Raw genomic sequence first — 24657 nt, forward strand, 5'->3', positions numbered from 1 at the left:
TAGTATGTTGCATTGAATTTTCAGAAGAGAGGCAGATCTTGTCTCTAAGTTTAGTATTGTAAGGAAAACATTTGTTCCCTGACCGGGAATCGAACCCGGGCCGCGGCGGTGAGAGCGCCGAATCCTAACCACTAGACCACCAGGGAGCGCTGGGCAACACTGCGCTCGTGCGTGCTTTGAGCTACTCAAACGGAATGATGTTTTTGAATGTTAGATATTTCTGACACATATCTTTATATAAAAATGCTCTCAAAGAATGAATACTTAAATACTTGCATAAAGTATGACAATCACCTCGACCAAAAAGTTTGATCATTGTCCAAAATGTCATGTAAGACCTTCGTTCATCTTTGGAACACAAATTAAGATATTTTTGATGAAATCCAATTGCTCAGTGAGACCTGCAATCCTCTCTCAAGATCCATAAAGGTACTAAAAACATATTTAAATCAGTTCATGTGTGTACAGTGGTTCCACCTTAATATTCTAAAGCGACGAGAATATTTTTGTGCACCAAAAGTTATTTTGTTTTTTTGTTGCTATATAGTATTAAGGTAGAACCACTGTACTCACATGAACTGATTTAAATATGTTTTTAGTCCCTTTATGGATCTTGAGAGAGGAAGTACCATTGCTGGCGATGTAGGCCTCACTGAGCCATCAGATTTCATCAAAAATATCTTAATTTGTGTTCCGAAGATGAATGAAGGTCTTAGGGGTGTAGAACGACATGAGGGTGAGTAATTAATGACATTATTTTCATTTTTGGGTGAACTAACCCTTTGTGTTCTAAAGATGAATGAAGGTCTTACAGGTGTGGAACAACGTGAGGGTGAGTAATTAATGAAAGAAATTTCATTTTTGGGTGAACTAACCCTTTAACTGGAGCACTAGTACATTAGACTCTGGTCTTGTGAAACACTGTAAAGTAAGATTACAATGTCGGGTTATTTTTCCTCTTTACCATCCACATGAGTCTTGAAATATGGGCTAGAGATCTTTCCTTCTGAAAAGCTTGCTGGTCTTGGCTAGTTGTCTCCCAAGCTAGTGCCCAAATCCTCCTTTAACAGACCAGTTTGACCAATCCAGGGAACCAGAGAAGCCCTTTTTTTTTTTTTTTTTTTTTTTTTTTTTTAACAGCATTATATACTTAATCCTTTTCTTGATTTAAATCTAAACCTGTTTATGTGCACTAAAATGTCCTGAGTCAGACCTGTGAAGTACTGCTGACTCATCCTACCTTTCAGATTCTTTTGTAAAACTGTCCTATTATTCCAGAGAGTTGTCGCAATCTGTGTCATGTCACTGTAAGATCGTAAACAGTGATAGAAGACTGATATTTGCAATAAGAGTTATAGCCGCATCTGGTGCTAGAAGAGTGCATTGAAATTGGCCATAAATGCAGCTGTCAGATATTGATGTGAACTCACTGACCCAAACCCTCAGACAAAGCCATCCACATTGTGCAATACTGTTAAAATTATCATCACTGTATGATCTAATAAGTCGGACTGACTGAGAAAACTAGTGCTGATGAGAAACACACACACAGCAGATAAGTTATCATTAAGGTGTATAGTATCTATGTTTTATTGTTATTAGTACCATTATGAGCTCTTTTAGAGACAGTAAACACTACTGCTTAATACTGATCTGAAACCTTGTCGCTATAGCCAAACTTCTGACAATAAGACAAAATACAAAAAAAAAAAAAAAAAAGTGTTCTTTAGCATGTAACTATTTTAAGGTTGTCATGGACGATAGCTTTACATACATTCTCGAACTGTGTGAAGTAGCCATCATAGTCCATAACCTGACCTTTGGACAGAAGAGTTAGGGAAGATTAACAGTCAATACAAAGAAAAGGTCAAAGAGTAACTGTTCACGTATTGATCACATTTTCCAGAAGTGCAAAGCAGTCCATTTGTTCTCTATTTAGCAGTAGGTTTTGTCTATGTCAAGCTGACCCACTTGAAATACTGTTTTAGGCAAGATGCAAACGTTTTCAGATGCATTATGAGCAATGTTCTAAGAAGGAACAGTTCACAATTTTCATTCCTTACCCTCATGTAAAGTTTTCTTTTGGTCTCCATGGAACATAAACAGTTAATTCTCCATAAAAACCATCATAAAAGAACTGTAAAAGTCATCCATTTGATTATATACATTATCAAAAGTCTTCTGAAGTCAACCAAATAATATGACAGAAACCTAATAACTTTGATTTACAGTTCAAACCTTCCTCTTTTAATCACTGTTTAACTACTAAATAGTGAGTGCTTTTTTGTTGAGTCACTAAACTGAGTGTTTTTGTATAGGTCTACAAAACATGAAATTAATCATTTAATGTAAGTCCTGTGACAGGTATCTGTCCCTGTTGGAGGTTTGTCCTATCCCAGCAGTACCCTTTGGAGTCTGTCTGCGGGGACGCTGTTCTCCTCCTCTCCTGACTCTGCGTCGCTCTGTGGGTTTGAGCTGCAGGGAGAGGAACACTGCGGGGAACAGAGGTAATGCATGAGCGGCAGGCGGTACTTCCCACAGAAATCCACAAACTTGATGTGCCTCACACATGAGTCGAAGTAAACACCTGAAGGGCATGATGTGGAGAAGTGTCAAGAGGTGGACAAATATTCAAAATGTCAAAGACAAAGATAAATATCTGCTTTTTGTCAACTTATAAAGTAATAATAGCATTATTATTTTGGCATAATACTGATTATCACAAAAAAGAATCTGTCCTTTTCTTTAAAAAAGCAAAAATTTGTCAATGGGGCAAATCTGTAAATGTTAAAATTCTCAGTTTCAATCACAAATCAGTTTAGTCACAGTTTAGTCAACTCTTTTCCTGCCAGCACTCTTTTAAAAAAGTTGCCAGCCACTACCAGCATTTTTGGTAATTTTTTTTTTTTTATCTGAACATGCAATTTATCAAAAGAAAACTTTTATTCTAGCTTCATGCATTCTTTTTTTTTTTATCAACAATTGAATGTTAAGTTTCATAAAAAAGCAACATTTCGAACAAAAAGCTGAGAAAAGCAATGCTTTTATCGATTGTGCTTGCACTTTGATCCGGAGATTCTCAGAAGACGCATAATAGCACCCCCTTCCGTATAACAGTGAAAACACAGAAAGCCAGAAAGCCATATTCACATGCAAACAAGAAAAAAAAAAGTGCGTACGCAAAATGTCTGCGCATTTGTACGTATATGAGACATTTTCCATGCGAACACCAGAAAGTTGAGTCTGCACAAAAAAATTGTCATGTACACATGAAAGTTTCACGTAAAACACTGAAATGTTTCACGTGAGCATGCAGAGGTTTCTAACTTTGTCTCGTTCGCATGCAAAAGTCAGATTGTTATTTTTGCAAAGATCCCATTTGCAGTGTCATATAATCTTTTCTTTGTAAAGTTATATCAACTTTTACAATTTTGTCACCAGTGTTGGGCTAAAGTTACTTTTAAAGGTAATGCATTACAATATTCCGTTACTCCCTAAAACAGTAACTGTGTTACTTACTTTTTATGGAAAGTAATGCGTTACATTACTTTTCTGTTATTTTTTCTCATCTGGGCTGGGCTGTTTGTTTGTTTTTGGCAAATGTAATGGCTCTTTCACACCAAAAATGAAATGAATAAGCCTCAGGCTGAAGAAAATGCAAATTCACACCTGTACAGTAGGGGGCGCAGCTCAAACAAACAAGCCTTTCAGCTGTGCTGCCATTCTGGATTGAAGAAGAATAGGACGCAGGAGAAGTAAATAAGGCCCTGTCTCAAATGGCACACTTCTATGCACTTTTGGTCTTGTGGACTTACAATGGCTGCCGCGTGCACGTGTCTGTCCACGAGACCAGAGGGTGTCCCATTTGTCAATTTTAGGCTTCAGAAGGGTGCTCGCGAGCGCCCCCTTTGCGGCCGATATGTGCCCTCGATGCGCACTTTTGCTGAGCCCGCACTGGTGCTTCTTCCCGACAGTCAAAGCGACGTTACATCACGAAAGTGTGGACTCGTAGGAAGGCCGTGAGTGTTTAGGGTGCCATTTGGGACAGGGCCTAAGTAAATGCCTGCTCACATTTAGTATAGAACTAGTCTAGAATAACCAATCATGTTCACACAGCGAACGCAACACCTCTGCACTTACTCACGATTTCTCACAACATGGGCAATAAATTAGAAAACAAAGTAACTTGCTTTACTTATTTGAAAAAGTAATTTATGTATTTTGTTGTAAATTTAAAAGAAATGCGTTACTTTATAAGTTACTTGAAAAAAGTAATTAACTCGCATTACTTGTAATGTGTTACCCCCAACACTGTTTGTCACCATGAAAACACAAAAGACAATACAAGTTAACACGACAGTAAAAATAATTTTAAGTTAAACTGCCTGACAGCTCAAACACAAGTGTTAACAGAGCAATAGGTGTAAGTGCATTTTTAAAATTAGCACAATTGAGCACATTTTTTAGCTCAAAAATTGTCCCATTCACTTCCATTGTAAGTGCCCCACTGTAATGTTGATTTTTGCTTTTTTTTTTTTTTTTTTAAAGAAAATAAGGGACAAGTTATGTTTAATGTTGAAATAATTAAATAATGTTTTTGTACTAATCAAAATTCTGTCAATTGAGTTTAACAGGTACTGAACCCAGAATATTCCTTTAATTAATGCATCATATTGTTTAAAGCAGTGTTATCCTTGCAAGATTTAGATTCGATAAGACCGTTTTCCTAAATAAGTCACTTTTTCACTGATTATACAGTCTTATTGTGCTCCCCTACCTGCACACTTTGGATTTGGACATTCGCTAGCCAGGTTTAAATAATGGATCAGATTGGATGGTAGGTCACACGAGCGGAACGGAAGGTTCTGGGACTTGATCGTGCGCCCTGCTAGCTCCATCAGGGATGGAGGGTCGTAGGTCATGTCCTTGATGAAGCGCACAACAAGAGGATTTCCACGGAGACTGAGCTCCTGCAAATGGATGAGGCTGAGGATCTCACGAGGAAGGAAGGTCAGCAGGTTGTTGTGGAGACTGAGAGAGAGCAGGGAGTGTAGTCTGCAACGAGAGAAATCAGATGATAACATTAAAAACCACCTCACTGCTTTGACTTTACAACATACAGTAAGAGTATAAGTAGCAAAAGATCTCACTTGTTGAGCTGGGGTGGTATGCTTTGGATGCGATTGTCACACAGAACCAGGTATCTCAGACTGGTGAGGTTAGCCAACTCAGGTGGGATGGAGGAGATGAGGTTCCCTCCCAAATACAGCATCTCTAGACTGTAGCAGAGGTCAAAAGTTAAAGACCCATGAAATTAAAAAAAAAGTTTTGTAGCTTTTAGTTTGTGTTAGCTTTGAGTCTAGCTATATGCTAGCATTTACTCCTGGGTCATTGACGAATAATGTTTTGAAGTTTCATTAAGTGTTAACAATGAGATTATGTGGTTTTTATAATCAATTAACACTGCTTTTGTCATTTTTTTTACAAGATGGACAAAATTTGTCACCAAAAAAGTAATTTAGTTTAACCAAAATTACGGTTCTACGTTATTTTCAAACAGTGCTAACAGGCTGATATCTAGCTAGCTAGCAAAAGGACAATCAAACATTTTATATTTAGTACAAGTTTTTAAAATATTACAACATTTTTCATGTTTTATAGCAGTTGTACCGAATGACCTGATGTTTCGGGACATGCGTATGAGCAAGTGAAAAAATTTTCAAATAGTTAACAGAAAGTTAGTTAATTTGCTTCATGACCATGTGGTCCTTTGCAGGTGCCTGAATTATGTCACATGATATTGACCACATGACTTGATCCAAAATGGTCCCTTTATATTACTCCAAATGACATCAATGAAATTCATTTTTCTGGACATTCTTTCTCATAACAAAGCAATGACTTCTACACATAATTTTAATAACATTTTGCACTATGTTGATATATGATGTTATAGAATCATGCCAGAATAAAAAATATATACATTACATTTTAAGATATTTTAATCACAAATGAAATGGCTGTATTAGCCTTTGGACGGTTAAACCGAATGACCTTTTGCCACTTAAACATTTTTAAAATACCTTTATATGTAGCAAAATATAAATAAGACCTTTTGGATTCAATAAAAGAGATCTAGTTGTACTGCCTTACATACTTTGGATGTCATATCTTTGTTTTTTAATATTATTATGGCCTTTGGACAAAAAAAATGACCCGTCACTTCATTGACCCTCTACAAGTTGACAAAACAGACTTTTATCAGATTTACAAACTTAAAATGCTCAGTCTTTCTCTTCTTGGAAAATTGCCCCAAAATCACTGTATTGTAGAGGTGATCACAATGAGGACAAAACCATTTACAAAGGAAAAACAGTGTCCCACCAATAGGAGGAAGATCAAAGTTCATCGAAATACAGAGAAGTAAAAAATTTAGCAATGTCATGATGAAACGGGAATCTAATTTTAGCTTTCTAGGTTTGAATGACAGGAGAGATCATTAACTTCAGAGTAAACAGTCTGTTATGTCATGTTTAATTATTTGTCTAAGAGTACTTAACTTAAGTTCTTTCATTCTATTGGTTAGTTTTTACCTGAAACCAGCAACAGTCCATGGTTTTGATCGGGTCAGACCTGAGTCTGTCTGCTCAACAGCCCTCAACAGATAGATAGAGTATAAAGTTTCTCAATCTCTCTCTCTCTCTCTCTCTCTCATTATTATCTCTTATTATTATAGGGTCGTCGTCTTAAAGGGCAGTTCCCAGGTCAGCTGTGGACTGAGAGCCATTTCCCACACAGAACACTGCTCTAATCAGCTGCTTAGTTTGCCCTTAAGCAGAAGAAACAAACTCATACCTGGTCAGGTTCTCTATTTCTGAAGGGATGTTCTTCAATCTGTTTCCTCCAAGTGACAGGGACTGTAGTGTGGTCATTTTTAGAAACTGCGTGGGAATATCCTCAAACCTGTTTCCACTCATATTCAGAGTTTCTACCTGCATGCTTCCAAACTCCTTAGGGAACGATGACTCATTCAGAAGATTGTTCTTTGCTACAAACGTCTTTAGTTTTGTTAGTCGCATAAAGTCATCTGGTATGACCGTGAGCGCATTATTGCTCATATCCAGATATTCCAGGTTGGATAGAAAACAAACGGAAGGTGGAAGAAGTAATAAACGATTGTAAGTGAGATGCAGCTGCTGGATTTGATTTCTTTTACTTTCCGTGAGATGATCCAAGTTCAAGTCTTCCAGATTCATACGTGATAATTGTAAAACAGCACACTTGTCGTCCATGCTTGGGAAACGAGCCATATGGATTATTTAATAAAGGAAAATAACAATATAGGAATAAAATAAAGTATCACACTTTTAATGGTGGAGAAATCTAAAAAAAAAAATATATATATATATATATATATCGCTTCGAGTTATAATCCATACACTTATTACACTTAAAGTGTCCGAGGTGCGCGCTCCTGTCCTAAGACTAGTGGTTTTATCTGTACTAGAATGCGCGTGTCACGCCTCCTGCAGTCAGTGGTTGGTCATCCACACATGATGCACTGCAAGTTTGCTCCGTCTCATAAGTCAAAATTATGCAACCCTCACGTTTAGTTTGAGTGCCTGGTTTACATAAAAACCTGTTGGCAATCAGTAGATCTGCTTTTATTAAAGATTAGTGATTGCATTAAATGCATAAAGCATAAAGCTATTGTCCACATGTAGATGGTGAGACAATGAAAAGGTATTTGACTTTGAGGGACAGTACTCTTTTTATTGGCATGAGCATGCCAGGGCTTACTGTAGTCATAACAGTTCCTGTAGTTATATTGATATATTTATATATACGTATTTATGGGAGAGTGGGGTAAGATGAGCCAGCGGGTTGACCCCTTACACTTTCATTGGTAAGCTGGGTAGTTTTTTGCAAAATGGCAGCTATGGGGCAAAGTGAGAAAAATGCTGTGAGGTAAATTGATTTAGCGGTTCAGCTTACCCCATATGGCACTGAAGGTTATGTGGTACTACTCATTTGTCCTGCATAGTTACATACTGTATTAATGACGGACCATTATTCTAAAGTTTTACCAGTTTATTTGATAGGGACAGTGTTCAAGTGCACTAAATCCTTCTCTGATTAGAACCACAAAATGCTTTGCACCAGATTATAATCATATATATTTTTCACTTATAGTCCCTAATGGCCTAACATGTTCGACATTGCAGAAAAGCTACCAAGAATCTTTTGAATAAAATGTTTATTAGTTTCAGTGACATTTATTATTATTCAAATTCAGTTTTTATTTAGTTTTATTCAACAAACTCTGTTTAGTCTGTTTTTGAGAAGAACACATTTTTTTTCAAAATGCAAACAATGAAATATATTGAAATTTAAACTTCCTTTGGATGGTTTTATATGTTGTTTAAGTTAATCTTAAGAAAAGAAATGTGAATATTTGTAAAAGGAAAACTGATTATTCAATTAGTTTTTAAAAAGGTAAATTATCTTTAAAATTTCACATGGGTTTGATTCAGATACAGTTAGATTGTCAGTTTACACCCAGATGGTGCAACTTACCCTTAACTGGGGGCAAATTGAGCCACAGAAACACTTTTTTATTTTTTTATTAGGAAGCCATGTTTTTCAAACCCTTTGTCAGTGATGTATTCCGATCATTTAAATTGATAGGAAACATCCTGAAATGCTTTCAGGATACTTTCATTGTATGTCTGCCTCATTTTCCCTTATCTTGTGGACCACTTAAGTAAAAAATGGCTCATCTTACCCCACTCTCCCCTATGTAGTTATATTCGTCAATATATACGTCACAATCAGACATGCCCATTCGGCAGCTGTGATGCCTGATTACTAGATTAAATTTGGCCCTTTTTTTTTAAAGACTATTGCTTTATAGTTTTATTGATTGATTGCCCGTTAAGGTTAATAAATAACAGATCAAATAGAAAACAATATGATTTAGAGAAGTTTGAGATGATTTATAAACATGCTAAAAAATGATCTTAAACCAGCCTAAGCTGGTCTCAGCCAGTTTAAAATGGTCTCCCAGCCTGCTCAGATGAAAAATGGCCAAAACAACAAGTAAACAGACCAGATGTTGCATAGTTTGTGTCAGCACTTTATTAATGCAAAGTCATCACAAAATAATAGGCATTTATGCTGACATTGTCCAAAAACCTTGAAAGGCAATGGAAATTCTACACTGTACATGAGATATTTGGGGGGGTTAAGATGTTTATGAATGAACAGTTTAAGATGAACTATGAACCTCCTGCCTAGAAACATCAAAAGTACACTGAATGTGTACATTACAAAAGGTTTGCAGTAATTTAACACTACAAGTACAAATCATACATACTCTCTTATATTATCCCCAAACAAATAAAAAAAGACTATAACAAATAATAAAACAGAACACACCTTTGACTTCAATAATTAATATAATAAACTAAATAAAATTATGAAACTTTCTCTTTCCATTCAAACACAGGTTGACTGAAGTTGAAATTGGACAATGTTCATTATTCCTCTTGAACTGCTCCTCAAACCTCTTTAGTTGCCAATTTCATCTTCTCCACAGTTTCCTATGGGGGCAAAACAATTCCAAAGTCACACATTTTATTTGCTTTAGGTCCATAATGGCCCAGTCAAATACAACAGACAGGTAAAAACAGTACAGAAAAATGCACATGCCATCACACTTAATCAATAGTGCCTTCTTAGAAGAACATTATGTAATTTGTCAACACTTGAAAGCTCAAGTTTACAGCATTATACTCTGTACCAACCTGATGTTTATTGAGTTCAGCCACTCGCTGAGTCCACTCCTCTTCCGTCATCTCCTGATTATTTCCCTCCATTTCCTCAAGAGCAGGTAACTTATTTGTACCTGTAGAGAGAGAGAGAAGACAGAAAGTCAGACCACATTCCACAGAAAAATGTAATTTTATCCAGCTTTGCTGTCCATATCCCAGCCTTTGCAGAAAAAACAACAGCAATATCTCAGGTCAGAGTTTTGGCTCACCATCACAAATAACAGCGGTGCAAACCCAGTTCCCGCAGGCACAAACGCAGCTGTTACATTCCACCTGAGTCTCAGCACCATCCTCGTACGTCTCATCCTCTAAGGCGCACTCTGAAAACATGCAACAGCACTCAACACACAGGCTATATGTTCATACATAGGTCTGTTTATATATTATACTGTGCGGTATATGCCAGGGAAAGTGGGCTGAGTGGTCTTACTCCTCTCTGGAGGGTTGAATCCAGGCCTGAGGCAGTTGAGAAACTCATCAAAGCTCAGTTTCCAGTCAGCATTCTCATCAGACAGCTCGATGAGGGCATCCACACACAGACTCCTGTAGAACACACCACTGTTTTTAATATTTTATTGCATCCATTTTATTGCAGTTACCCATTAAGAAAAAAGTCTCAGCACTACTTCAGTTTCTCATTGGCCCTGCTTACAGCTGGTATTAAGATGCGTTTTGTTCAGATCACAGGTAGCCGACGATAAATTCAGGTGTAAACAGGGTGTAAAACATTTTGAGCTTGTCCACTTTCGACCACTTCCAGAGGTAGTTGAAAACGCTTTCGAACCGGATTGCTTTCATAGTGTAAATGCTTATGTGGTTGAATGTGTTCGAACAGCCACTAAAGTCCGCCTACTGACCTAATGCGTAAACATTATGGGAAGCGTGCTAGCTAGATGAGATTTAAACTTTGTAGACTGAAGACCCAAGTTTGGTTTGAAGACAAGAAACATACCAAGCACAATGTTCTCTCACCATTCCTGATTTCCAACACGCACTCAAAGCGTTCGGCGTAAATATGTAAACAATCCGACCCTCTCCATTGACTTTGTATTGCGTGAAGCTGCCTCTTTGTCATTTCTGTCATGTCTAAAAGCTGCTATGTGACAGGGTGTACAGCAAACAAGCTAAAAAAAGCAAGCATTTAAGGACACAAAAGTGGACACAGGCAATACACCCACTAGAGAGGAACATAATCTGCGACAAGACATTCATTATTTTTAACCATGTTGAAAGATTATTTCACCACCCTATGTGAACCTGCACACAAAGGCATAGTGAGTGTCAGGATGCCACAATTTACCCATTCTTCCTGCTGATGCTTCACATCTTATTGCCTGTATCCACTTTTCTCTCCTTAAAGGCTGGTTTTTACGGTTCGGTAGCTTATAAAAACTTAGTTCTGGGTTTTTTAGCTTGTTTGCTGTACATCCTGTCACACAGCAGCTTTTGGGCATTGATTTGTCTTTTGTTAGAAGCAAGAAATGACAAGCAATACAAAGTCAATGGAGAGGGTTGGATTGTTTCTATTTTTCATAGTGATCTTCCATGTTAAAATGTGTTACAGTTTGGACTGTAATGGACTATGTAATTAAAGGGTTAGTTCACCCAAAAATGTTACTGTCGTAACACTTTCAGTGCTCAGAAAGCTACTAAAGACATATTTAAAACAGTTCATGTGACTACAGTGGTTCAACCTTAATGTTATGAAGCAACGAAAATACTTTTTGTGCGCCAAAAAAACAAAATAACGACTTTATTAAATAATATCTAGTGATGGGCGATTTCAAAACACTGCTTCATGAAGCTTCGAAGCTTTATGAATCTTTTGTTTCGATTCAGTGGTTCGGAGCGCTTATAAAACTGCCAAAGTCACGCCCCCCAGTGGTGAACCATTGAAATTTCGAAACACTTATGACATAACGAAGCCTCGTTTACTGAAATCACGTGATTTTGGCAGTTTGATACACGCTCCGAACCACTGATTCGAAACAAAAGATTTGTAAAGCTTCATGAAGCAGTGTTTGAAATCGCCCATCACTAGATATTGTTGAATAAAGTCGTAATTTTGTTTTTTGACGCACAAAAAGTATTCTCGTCGCTTCATAACATTAAGGTTGAACCACTGTAGTCACATGAACTGTTTTAAATACGTCTTTAGTAGCTTTCTGGGCATTGAAAGTGTTAATTATCTTGCTGTCAATGCAGGCCTCACTGAGCCATCGGATTTTATCAAAAATATCTTAATTTGTGTTCTGAAGATGAACGAAGGTCTTACGGTGTGGAACGACATGAGGGTGAGTAGTTAATGACAGAATTTTTGGGTGAACTAACCCTTTAATGTGTAAAATAGCCAAGCATATATTTTAAGCAATTCTGCATTTGTAATACAATCTGCATACGTGCATACATTGGCCATTGGCCAACCTCATCTCTAGATATCAGTATCGGCATTGACCTTCCAAAGAACTCGTTTCGTATACTCAATTTTGCGCCTGTTCCTATTGGCCAAAATGTTAAAAATGTAATACAATTTAAATGCTAAATGCACAAAATAAATACAGCTGTATATAAAGCCAAAATCTTGTTTTGTCTTGTCTTATTGTGTGAGCATACTGAAAGACTTGCTTTGCGCAGCTGTCAGAGGACAGTGGGGTCATAATCATTACGTTTTATAGACTAGCCCAGAGATATATCAGAGAGATTTTCAGAATCTTCAGAAAGACATTATCAGAAATGGCTGTAAAGAGTATTGACACAGATAGTGATAAAGATGGATAAAGACAGTATTCATGTTAATAAAACTCACAACTGTCTTCAAAATGTCTCTATCTGATTTGTGCAGGTCAAATGATAAAAAACATGACTGTGTGTCATACTGAGATGGAGATAAACTAACAAGGACAATAGGACATTATAAACATGTTAGAGTATGTCAGTATGACATCTATTATGAATGTTATGTCTGAATGCATGAGAGAATCCTTTAAAGATGCAATGTTAAACTAAACTAACATGATGGTGCACTTTATCCACTGTAAAAGCCATTTACCTCAAAAGAAATATGCTTAAAATTATCTACATGCACATGAAACTTAATGACAAGCCAAATACAAGTCACTTCATTTTGGTTACCAATTTAGTAAAGATATAGGCTACACATAAAACTTTATATTTGTGTCATCTCACATAAGGAATGTAATGAAGCGAATTAATGGGGATTGTTGCATTCAGTATATGACACTTTGGGTTTAGTAAGATTTTAAGAAATTAATACTTTTATTCAGCAAGGACACTGACACTGATCAGTAGTGACAGTAAAGACATTTTTAATGTTACAAAAGATTTCTCTTTCACATAAATACTGCTCTTTTTAACTATAAAATAATAAGAATGATTTCTGAACACTGAAGACTGGAGTAATGATGCTGAAAATTCAGCTTTGCCTCACAGGAATAAATTACATTTGAAAATATATTAAAGTAGAAAACAGTTATTTTAAATTGGAATGATATTTAACAATATTGCTGTTTTTACTGTATTTTTGATCAAATAAATCCAGCCTTTTTGAACAAGAGACTTTCAAAAACATCTTATCGACCCCAGCTTCTGAACAGCAGTGTGCAATATTGCACTTTATAAAAAAAGAGACTTTGTTATGAATATGGGGGTGTGTGTGTGACCTGAGCAGGCGGTTGTTCTCCTCCTCAGCGTAAGGAGAGGTGATATTTATTGCAGTCTCATTATGCTGAATGAACTTCAGGAATTCTGTTGAATCCAGCTGAGCGTCTCCATTATCATAGTTCTGAGTAACAAAAAAGACAGACATGCATATATGAAGGCATATGCTTTGCATTCAATGAATCAATATGTTTAAACACACAGACCTGGAAATATTTGAGCAGGACATCTGAGAAGTTGGATCCTTTAGAAAACCAGCCATCAGGCTCCACCTCAGACTGCAACCATTGAATCACATGACTCCTCAACTCATTGCGGTCCGTAAGGTAACAAACAACTAAATAATAAAACACAACATTACAATTATACATCTGAAAACTAAAATAATTCATGCCCTTTCTGAACATATTTAGCAGCATCTTAGACCCTTGAATAGTTAATGATTAAAATGAAAATATGATCATGTGATTTTAATCACCATCTACTTTTGATCATTTTAGGTCCTATTTCTCATACTCATGCTCATTATTTAAGCCTGAGTATTGGACATTGGATGGTGGTCTCTAACAATAAAAAGGCATAATTCCACATTTTTAATGAAATGTTTAATGATAATCAATTCTCAAACAGACGTGTGTTTACTCACTTGGGCTGTTGGTGATCTTTTCCTTTTTTTTCTCTAAATAAGAAGACACAGAAATCAGGTCAGTGACGTTCATCGACAGCTGAAAACAGGAGCTGCTTTTTGTGCGAAGTTCTTAAAATGTCTTTCATATTTATGTATTCAAATGTGGAAAATTGTGGTGACATGTCTGAGAGGAAATGGCTGCTATTATTTAAATAGCACCCAAAACTAGGTTACAGTGAGATTTCGTGTAACAACATCCGCATGCACATCTACAGTTTTGTGGTGAAGCATCTACACACACTAGTCATTGAAACGGAAAGGTCCGTAATCTTTATGGTAACATTCCATTAATGCATCATGCTATGTAAACACTATGAACTATAAACATAAATGTTGAATGGAAAACACACCCACATACACACTTACCTTCACAATGTCCATGATGGGCCACCTGCACTTTGAGTCCAGTGAGACAGGCATCACGATGCAGCTCACAGTGATTACGGTACGTCTTCCCATTACTGCCGCAGACTGGACGCTTATGGGGTTTACATTGCTAATCAAAACACACACATTAAAATAAATGTACATTCATGATATCTATGTCGTTTATGTCAGTGGTTCTTGACTCAAAAAATGGGTCACATGTCTGTTATGATAGGACAGGAGGTAAAAAAAACAGTGCTAAATGCAAATAATAATATGCCTATCAACCATATACTGCATATTTGGATAGCAAAATCAACTTTTAAAATTGAGGTGAAAACATTTCAGTGTTTTGTAGTTTATGTAAAAGGCTGTGTCCAATTTAAAGTGCTCTTTATTTCATGACCAATTTAGAGCCTAGTTTAATCACGTAAAACATCTTCCCCTGGTTTCACAGACAAGGCTAAAGCTAGTCCCAGATTAAAATGCATGTTTGAGCTGTTTTAACTGAAAGAAACTTGTACTGACATACCTTAAAATATATCAGTGCCATTGTTTTGTCTCAAGATGCACACAATAAATGTTTTTCTCTAGGGTATGTTTATGAAAGGTACTTAAATGTTCTAACTGAACTAAGGCCTAATCCTGGCTTAATCTAAGCCCTGTCTGTGAAACCGGGCCCTAGTCTGTTTATAAAACATTTCAGAGAACCATAAAGAGTGGCTACTTTTAATTGATTTTTCCCTGCAAGTTAACATAATTGCATAAATTACACTATATAGAAGAGAGAAAGGAGATTTTTTATTGAGGGAAGGGCAGTGGTAACTTAAGGAGCCTTTGAACTCCTATGGGCTCCTTTGGTATGGTATCCTTATGTTTTTTGGGCTAGTTTTTTGACTAATTTTAACTGGGCAATGGACTGTTTTAAGCAGTCAACATGATTTTGGCAAGTAAGAAATGTTCCTGTCTGAAAACATAGTGCTAACCCTAAACATAACTTTTCCTAAAATCTGAGGGAAATGTTAGATGAATAACACTGCTGTAGAAGCACCTATTTTTAAGCCTAAACTTGACATAAGCTCTAAATTTGTCCCTCAAATCTAGTTGGGTTGATTGGAACGTTTTTCCAGGATCAACAAAGATGTTGATAAAGGGAAAATGTTGTGAAATCACGTTCACCGTTTTGGGCAGATCTGGCAACCCTGATGAGAAAGGTAGCATGTGTTTGAGTGGGTATTTTCAGGGTCGCGGTGAATGTGTGGCTGAATACACATCTCTGACTCACCTCTACGCACAGACAGGTTGGTTCTCCTTTCTCTGTGATAGCGCATTCTCTTCCAGCTCCACAGAACACATTCGCACAAACTTTACTTTTACTCCTCACCTCCTGCACACAACACACAAAAATTAAAGAAATGTGTGTATTTACTCCAAACAGGACTTTGGCTCCAACTAGTGGGGAAGAAGGGGAAACGCTTCAAAAATGAGTTATAATAATATACGTTTATGCTGAAGGACATATAGTTTTAGTAGCCTACTCTTTAGTAACACTTAAGTTAGTCCTAATATTAAACACCAAACCCTAAATACTAATCCCCTTTTTATCGCACATGCAGGTTTTAGACTTAACCACAAGATGGCAGCGTATACTTCATATCTTGTACTCTTGTCCTGTTTTCACCTAAATAAACAGAACTCGCTCACTCACTCCCCACAGACATTGCTGCCCTTTTATTGTGCGGTGTGATTGGTGCAGACTGAAGTGAAAGCCGTACTGACACAACTCCAGATGGGTGCCAGACCTGTTGACCTTTGCCATCTAATAAAGAGGGTGAGTAACAAAGAGTCTGCCCATGACAATACACCAGCGCATGCTGTCACTCACTCAAACACATATTAACATAAAAGAAGCACCTCATGTCTGCAAGACAGATGGCGCACACACTCCCACACACATACAAACCATCTCTGCAACATCTGTGAATGCTATATATTAAAACAATTAAAAAAGGTAATTGCGACTTATCTCAAAGTTCTGACTTTTTTTTCTTGCAATTGCGAGTTTATCTCTCACAATTCGGAATTGCAAGATATAAAGTCAGAATGGTGAGATAAAAAAGTATGAAAATATGTTCCAAAATATGTTTGTTTCATTTTTAAGCACCAGATCTTTTTAACTTGTACCAATTCGCAGTCTTTCACCTCTGTCAATTAGGTTAGTTAGTTAGTTAGTTAGTTAGGTAGTTAGTGCAACCAAATAAGACCAAAAATGGAACACTGGTAATATCCTTGACAATATAATAGGCTATAATATAATATAATATAATATAATATAATATAATATGTAAGCAATAAGCGGAGCGCCAGCAACCCATTCAGCCGTGACTTATTCACGATACAGCACTAGCCTCAAGTACCTTATTGCTTTTATAAAACGGTTACCACACAATACAAATATTAAAGCCAAAAATATGTATCAATGCAACTTAAACGAAGTAAACTGTCACTAAAAGCCTTCCTTCCTCCGGAAAAAATAGTCCCGGACCGTGAACAGCAACAGAAGTTACATTATTACGTCTTTATGAGTGTGTCACCTGAAGGAAAATGCTAATCTGAATGCAGGTAATAAACTCGCTCACTCGATCTCTTTCTCATAATACTCTTCTAGTTCTACATAATACAGTAAGTTTCAATGAACAATATTAGCTGAGAACAAACAGTTTACGTTGCTAAGAGTGGTTGCTGTGGGTGTTGTGTAGTGGTACACAGAACTGTTGGGTGAAGAAGTCATAGCCGTGTTTTATTGCCACAACTATATATATAGCAGAAGTATGCAAGTGCATACTTGCTGGCTCAATTCAGACTGCATCAGAATGTACAGGAAGATGCCGTAATAGTTGGATAAATGTTAACATGCAACCTTAGGACATCTGTCCATTTCTCAATGTCCTGTGACCCTTAACTCTGACCTTTAACATCTCACTGGGAAGATTGTGGAAGACAATAGGATGGTATTGGAATTTGGAAGTGAGGCTTATGTAGGGTGGAGCAGCCTAATGTGAGCTGACAGATGCTTTTCTTGCTTTTTATCTCACAAGTGGGAATGTGTACACGTGCAATGAATATTTCATATAAAATGTGCAATGAGTGGCAATAATAACATTTCATTTGGGGAATGCGTCAGAGTTTTCCGGTGGTTAGTGTGTGCGTGTGTGTATGCGTATGTAAATATGTTTACCAGTGATGACTCAGAGTTTACAGTTAACAGACCAAAGTTAACCATATACCTCACAAGATACAAGTTTTTTGACTGGGTCTGATTTAAGATATTTCAATGGCTCTTATATATGGCTCTTTTAAAATATAGAAAGCAGCTTATTCAATTCATCTTCTATCTAACTTTTTTACGCTATGCCTATAATAAGTGTTTATATTCGGACTATTTTAGACCAAGCGAGATGTCAACCACTGTGGAGTAGCCCAGTACCTGTGTGACTCGTCATGTACATAAACAGAGAGAAGTAGTTCTAGCTACAATGTTCTTCAAGATGCATGCAGTTTTGTAAATAAACTGAAACTAAAAAATTGTAAAAAAAATTGAACTGACCCCAACTGTAGTGTATTACATTTGTTTAAGGTACAATCAAACTGATTTAGTATATCAGTACAGTCAGTGTTCCGTTTCCCCCACTGCTATGAATGAGGAAATGAAAGTTAAACATATTAATATTAGCAAAAATGCAAAGAGAGAGAGAGAGAGAGAGAGAGCGCCGAGATACTGAGGAATTCACACCCTAACAGATGGTGCCTTGAGTCCAGACACCAGAAGAGTCACAGATTCCACCGCAGATTAAACAGAACATTAACACCAATGAAATGAGCTGAACGGAAACTCCTTTCACACACACATACAACCACCAACAGGCTGTATAGAAGACACACAAACACCAGGCTTTGACCTAAAACTAGAGGGCAGACAGCACATTCCTCACATTCCAGAGTGTGTCAGCTGAGATGGTCTGATGAGATCAGAGCAGACAGACTCTGTAAGATGACACCACAGCATTAGTGAACTATAAACTCACGGTCCTAACCATGAAATAAACCCTATTGCCTGTTCTCATTCTGGCTTTTGTTTTGATGCAGTCTGTGCCTGTTTTACACACACAATCCGTATGCACTGCAGTACCTGCCCGCGTCAGAGAATTCACACTGGACACACATGCGATCTGGCAATGCGTTGCAGAAGCAGTGCAGATTCAACAGTGCAGCCATCATTTATTTTTGCTGTGCTGCCAGAATCAAAGTGATGGGTCATTGTTTGTTCATGGTCAAAATTAATACGGAATGACACAAACATGTTGTAATTTCACCTTAAAGGCACAATGTGTAATATTTTTGGATTAAAATATCCAAAAACCACTAGAACAATGTTATATATTTTGTTGACTTGTGTACTTACATTATCCCAAATGTTTCCAAGAATGTTTAAATCCAGAGAAATAAGCAATTTTAACCAGGACACACATCGTGTCTGTGCGTCGCCTATCAATCACATCACCCGCGTTACCCTAGGTTTCCGGTTTTATTTTGTTGAAACCATGGAAACGCCAAAAACGCTTTAATATATTATATGTTTTATTAGACAAGGGAACAACTGTTTGGATACATTTATAGATAGAAAACTAATCATTGTTATATAGCTCAACACGTTTAGTCTTATTGTTTGAATCTCGATTTCTTGATTATATTAATATGGATCTAGCTTAGGTGCGCAACAAGTATCTCATAGCAGTCACCGAGCGAACGCGCAGAGTAACGTTATAACAATTTTCAACACACTCAAATGTATCTAATATGATAAAACAGCGCTGCTTTACCCCACATACGCTTGACTGGAAGAAGCGGAAGCGGCGACTGTGGCATAATAAAAGTTCCGCTGCTCTCGAGCCCTGTGTCGCGCTCATCTCTCATTAGCAATCGCTCCAGGGGTTCAGCTCCTACAGCAACGTTAATAATCTCATCCATGATCATGATTTCTGCCCGAGTCCCATCGGATTCTTTTCCCCTGGCTGTGAGGTGAAGACGACATCTCCCATGATTCCGTGCTTAATCTCGGCATCATCAAGCTTTGCCTTTGTTTTGAATAGGCGACCTCTAGTGGCAAAAATGTTACATATTGTGCCTTTAAATGCATATAATTAAAGTCTACTATTTCACAGTCAAAATATGATTTTCTGTCCTGGGTAAAGCCAGGAAAACTACACCTTACCTCACATTTTGAAAAGGCAATGCAATGGATGGCACTGATTTCATCATGGAGGTGGGAAAAGAGTTTAGTATGGCCCACAAGATTTCTTGTATAAAGATTTTAAAGTGCCCCTATTATGCTTTTTCAGATATTACTTTTCATGCAGTGTGTAATACCAGCCTATGGTCTTCGTCTTCCAAAGGATGAGGACTCGTGCTTGAAATAATGCAGTAAAAATGTCGGAATACTTGATTCTGATTGGTCAATCGCACCATCCAGCGGTATGTTATTCCTCGATAACAACCACTGAAAACTGATAACACAGGCACATCCGGTTAGCTGTCACTGAAGTCAGCGCTTTACACGTTTTTTCCTCGTGGAAGTAAGTTTTGCGTCTGGTGAGCTAATAAAATATTAAAACCCAAAACTAGATTTTACATAGTTTACTGTACCGGCTGGATGTACATTATCCCTTACCTATCAAATGCTGAGGAAGCCTCCAGAGCTGAAATTCAGATATAATGGGCGTTTTGTTTCCGACACACGCTGTAAGTGATAGACCAATCACAACATACTGGGCCATCTGACCAATCAGTGCAAAGTAGGCTCTCAGAAAGTTTAGAGAGACTGGATCCTTTATTAAACCATTTCAGACAGAAAAGCACAATGAGCCCATGCTGCTTCGGCACCGCATACGGATCATGTGTGAAACGGGCGTCAGACACACCAACCTTGCCTTGTATGGATGATCTTAACACGTGTTTCACATTCATTAACACCCATAAGGGAACCACAGAGAAAAAACCACTACTACAAAAACACAAACATCTGCTTATCCACATTTTAACCACTTAAACCAATTTGATAACCCAGGCATGAAACAACACAAATATGCATCAAAGACAAGATGCAAGACAAAATTTGGTCACTTCGTCAATGGTAGAAGTTTTTTAGGCCTTATGCTAAATATTCTGAATTGCGTGCTATGTCTCTACTTTGCAACACTGCAATAATGTTTCATTGCAACAATCTTCAGTAAGTGCTAAAACACAATCTAACAGTGTTTGATCCTGTGTGTTTGCAGCAGAATCTGCAGCATTTGTAAGAAACATTGTCAAATGTGTCAAAACCCAGCGCTGACAAATATAAAAATGGCACTTAAAAAAAGAAAAAGACAGACAGAAAAAAAAGAAGCAATTTAGTCTGTTCTCAATTCATAAACACATTTTTGAAAACCTGAGTTATACTACTAAATCATTCAGGCTAAATCTCAGGGCTTTGGTATATCGATAAATCCATATTTCTATTCTCTCAGACTTCCATACATATTGATCATTATTACTGCAATATTAGTAAAGTCTTACTTTCTAGTTCTGCTGAGCACTTAAACACATGTCTAAAGTCCTACTTTCTAGTTCTGCTGAGCACTTAAACACATGTCTACAGTCATCAAGTCAACAGTAAACAAAGAGAGTGTTGAAGAAAGGTTCATAGATGGGACCAGATTGTCTTATGTTTTATAAACAACCAAATAACTTGCAAAACCCTCTCAGAAGACCTTAGCCACCCGCCTAGCAATCACCTTTTGCACAGGCACCACTGGTTGAATTCTCTACTGAAAGAAATGTCGCTCTTTATTTATACTCACAGGCCACCATCCAGACGCCCATTAGATTAGTACCCTGCAGTAGCAGAATGCAAATGATCTGATATAACACTGTGTTATCTATAGTTGCTGTATTTTTGAGCAAAGCATTTAAGCCCCCCTCTGCCTCAGGGGGCCTAGATCACATACTTTTGTCTGCCTGGATGTTTGTCCATATGGTCACATGCTAGTATAAATGTGTTTATTATGTTAGAGGAACTGGCAAATGAAATATAGGCTATTAAACGTCTGTGCATACATGGTGAGTTCAAGTAAATTACGCCACTTTTTGACATTGACATGACTGTCAAAAGTGTCCCAATTTACTTGAATTTACCTTACCTTTAGCATGATGACATAAACATGCTCCTCCCTAGTCTAGTCCCTAGTCACGCCCACGGACCGCTAGCTGAACGTCTGATGCATATGATACACTTAACTAGAAACACTTTAGGATTTTCGAAGTCGTCATCTGGTTGGTTGAACTCAACATGATGTCCGGGAGATGTGTGTGTTACGTTCTTTAAAGGGTTAGTTCACCCAAAAATGAAAATTGTCATTAATTACTCACCCTCGTTCTACACCCGTAAGACCTTCGTTCATCTTTGGAACACAAATTAAGATATTTTGGCTCAGCGAGGCCTCTATTGCCAGCAGACGTATTTAAAACAGTTCATGTGAATACAGTGGTTCAACCTTAATGTTATGAAGCGACGAGAATACTTTTTGTGCGGCAAAAAAACAAAATAACGACTTTATTCCACAATATCTAGTGAAGGGCGATTTCAAAACACTGCTTCATGAAGCTTCGAAGCTTTACGAATCTTTTGTTTCGAATCAGCGGTTCAGAGCGTGTATCAAACTGCCCCCAAGTCACGCCCCCCAGTGGTGAACCACTGAAATTTCGAAACACTTATGACGTAACAAAGCCTCGTTTACTGAAATCAAGTGACTTTGGCAGTTTGATGGAAGAAGAAGAAGGACGTGAAAGAAGAAAGCCGTTGTGATTACAACTGTGACAATGAGCACTTACCAGGATCAGCTAAATGCTGGATTTTCAAAAGTATGTGAAGTTCGCGGCTCCATTGTTGCAGTAAACTTGCACAATGTTCTTGAATGAATAATCTACTAGATGCACGCCAGTCTGTTACTGTAGGGACATCAACTTTACATTTTCCCTAAACATGACGCAGAACAAAACGAACTGTGATTGGTTGTGTTACATGTCAGTCAAACGTCCTCTTGGGCAGTCCTTGGCCAATGAAAGCTGCTGCCGTCAATCTGAAGGTCTGGCTACGTGAGACTATAGCTCCAGTGTAATTGGGCTACTTTAACACCGTTGCTGCGGGTTGTTTTTCATGTCCGAGGGTTGAAGCAATCCCAAATAATATATTTAGCTGCTGGAATACGAATTTTATCAGGGGAACCCTGGCAAAAACGTGGATTTTACCTCTCGGAACGCGCCGGGGGACCCCTCTGAAATGCAATTGGGCTAGTTTTGGGTAGCAATTGGGCAACCCTGACTAGCTCCTCCCTAACTTTTGTTAAACCTGCATAGTGGAAACAATAGGTCTAATCGAGTTTGATGCAACAATGGAAAATCTGTAAAGATGGAAAAGTGTATAAATCATACACTACAATTCAAAAGCTTGGGGTTTTTGAAAGAAAACATTTCAAAAATCTTACAGGCACCCAACTTTCCAAAAGATCATTCTGTTCCAGATGGTACCTGTGAAGTCATCTCTAAAAATATACCCTCCACACAACTATTCTTACTAAACTCTAGAGCTCCGGTGTGTGAGAACTGTTGTTTGGTTCCTAATGAAAAGGCACAAGGTCATTCGTCCTGATGATGTGCAGATGTTACAGGCCTCTAGGCGCCCACATGAAAAGACCAGCACATCTGCCATGTCTAACTATGTCAACACTGCACAAGACCAGAGGACTGATCACATGCCAGAGCTTCAAATGTAATAGTTACGCGCACACACGTGTTTGTGACAGACAGAATGGCTGTGCCTTTGCATCTGTGTGAAGTAATAGTGTTAAAATGCCCTTATCCCACCCAGGTGGTAACGTCTGCTGTTGTTTTGCTTTCCATTACTCCACAGACCAATTACTTTGCTTTTACCTGCCAAGACAAACAGCAGCTGTTCATGCCCAGACAACTTTAGCTTACATCTGACGCCCTCGCTGCTGGGTTAAAAGTCAGAAAAAAAGGTGCTTCAGGGCTTCTGAAGTTACAGTAACTTCAAACTATCACAGTGAGAAAACAATAGAAAGTAGAAAAACATTAAAAAGCACTGGCCATTTTTTAAAGACATTTCCTTTATCCCTAAAACACAGCACAATGCAATGCCCTTACAAAATAAAATTTAAAAAAAGGTTCAATGGGGTTCTGTCTGTCTGAAATGATTAGACAAAAAAAACAAAACAAAACAAAAAAAATTTTATCCTCTGATGGATTTATGGCTGTAGTTATTTGCAGTTATTCATGTTGACAATATCCAAAGATAGAAAATATACAAAAGTGCTCTGTTCAACTCTTAAAGTCACCTTTTCTTCTATTAGAAAATGTTGTCCAAAGAATTCAGGAAGCTTTCTGTCTTACCTCTGCGTAACAGCAGACAACGAAGAGGACAATGAATGGAGAAAGTATCCTAATAATCTGCGGAAAGTCACAAAAATATAAGAACAAATATATCAGATGTATCATTACACATATAAGGTCTGATTCATAAAGCTTGAAGACTTACCATTATCAGCAGATGAGAGGACAAAAGGAGAGATGAGAGGAGCTGCTGCACGGACAGAGTAAGAACTGAAGGACAACATTACAGACTTCTGGAGAGATCCAGTGATTCACCCTCCCCCAGACCCCCACCCCCAAACACACACACACACACACACACACACACACATAGTGTTTGTTTCACTATATTAGTGAGGACATTGTATAGACTTCTATTGATTTTTATATCAGGTTAATGATATTTTCTATGGCCTAACTAACCCAACCCCTAAATATTACCCTCACTGAAACATGCAAAACACTAGATTTAAATAAAAACATGTTTTGGCAGATTTATAAGCCTTTTTAACTAGCGAGGACCAGTAAAATGTCCTCACTAGTCTGTTGTCATAATATTTCACTATGTAAGTATGGACATTTGGCCCTCACAAGTATAGCCTTACC

General features: G+C 37.6%; 2 protein-coding genes and 1 non-coding gene across 3 annotated transcripts; all 3 read right to left on the reverse strand.

Annotated features, from left to right (window-relative positions):
- Positions 1-74: 74 nt before the first annotated feature.
- On the reverse strand, positions 75-146 carry trnae-cuc (transfer RNA glutamic acid (anticodon CUC)). Its single transcript has one exon. It is a non-coding gene; the product is annotated as a tRNA-Glu (tRNA).
- Positions 147-1560: 1414 nt separating this feature from the next.
- Positions 1561-7453, reverse strand: lrrc58a (leucine rich repeat containing 58a). Its single transcript, XM_051903832.1, has 4 exons — positions 6856-7453; positions 5151-5279; positions 4778-5055; positions 1561-2587 (listed from the first exon to the last, which is right to left on the reverse strand). The coding sequence occupies exons 1-4, from the start codon at positions 7308-7310 to the stop codon at positions 2391-2393; spliced, it is 1059 nt and encodes a 352-aa protein (XP_051759792.1). The 5' UTR covers positions 7311-7453; the 3' UTR covers positions 1561-2390.
- A 1667-nt stretch (positions 7454-9120) lies between these two features.
- Positions 9121-24328, reverse strand: fstl1a (follistatin-like 1a). Its single transcript, XM_051905023.1, has 11 exons — positions 24218-24328; positions 24073-24129; positions 15851-15952; positions 14566-14695; positions 14158-14190; positions 13718-13848; positions 13514-13635; positions 10264-10376; positions 10043-10153; positions 9807-9907; positions 9121-9602 (listed from the first exon to the last, which is right to left on the reverse strand). The coding sequence occupies exons 1-11, from the start codon at positions 24218-24220 to the stop codon at positions 9561-9563; spliced, it is 945 nt and encodes a 314-aa protein (XP_051760983.1). The 5' UTR covers positions 24221-24328; the 3' UTR covers positions 9121-9560.
- Positions 24329-24657: the final 329 nt, after the last annotated feature.

Source organism: Ctenopharyngodon idella, chromosome 1, assembly GCF_019924925.1.
Source record: "Ctenopharyngodon idella isolate HZGC_01 chromosome 1, HZGC01, whole genome shotgun sequence".
In the NCBI taxonomy this organism is placed as follows: domain Eukaryota; kingdom Metazoa; phylum Chordata; class Actinopteri; order Cypriniformes; family Xenocyprididae; genus Ctenopharyngodon; species Ctenopharyngodon idella.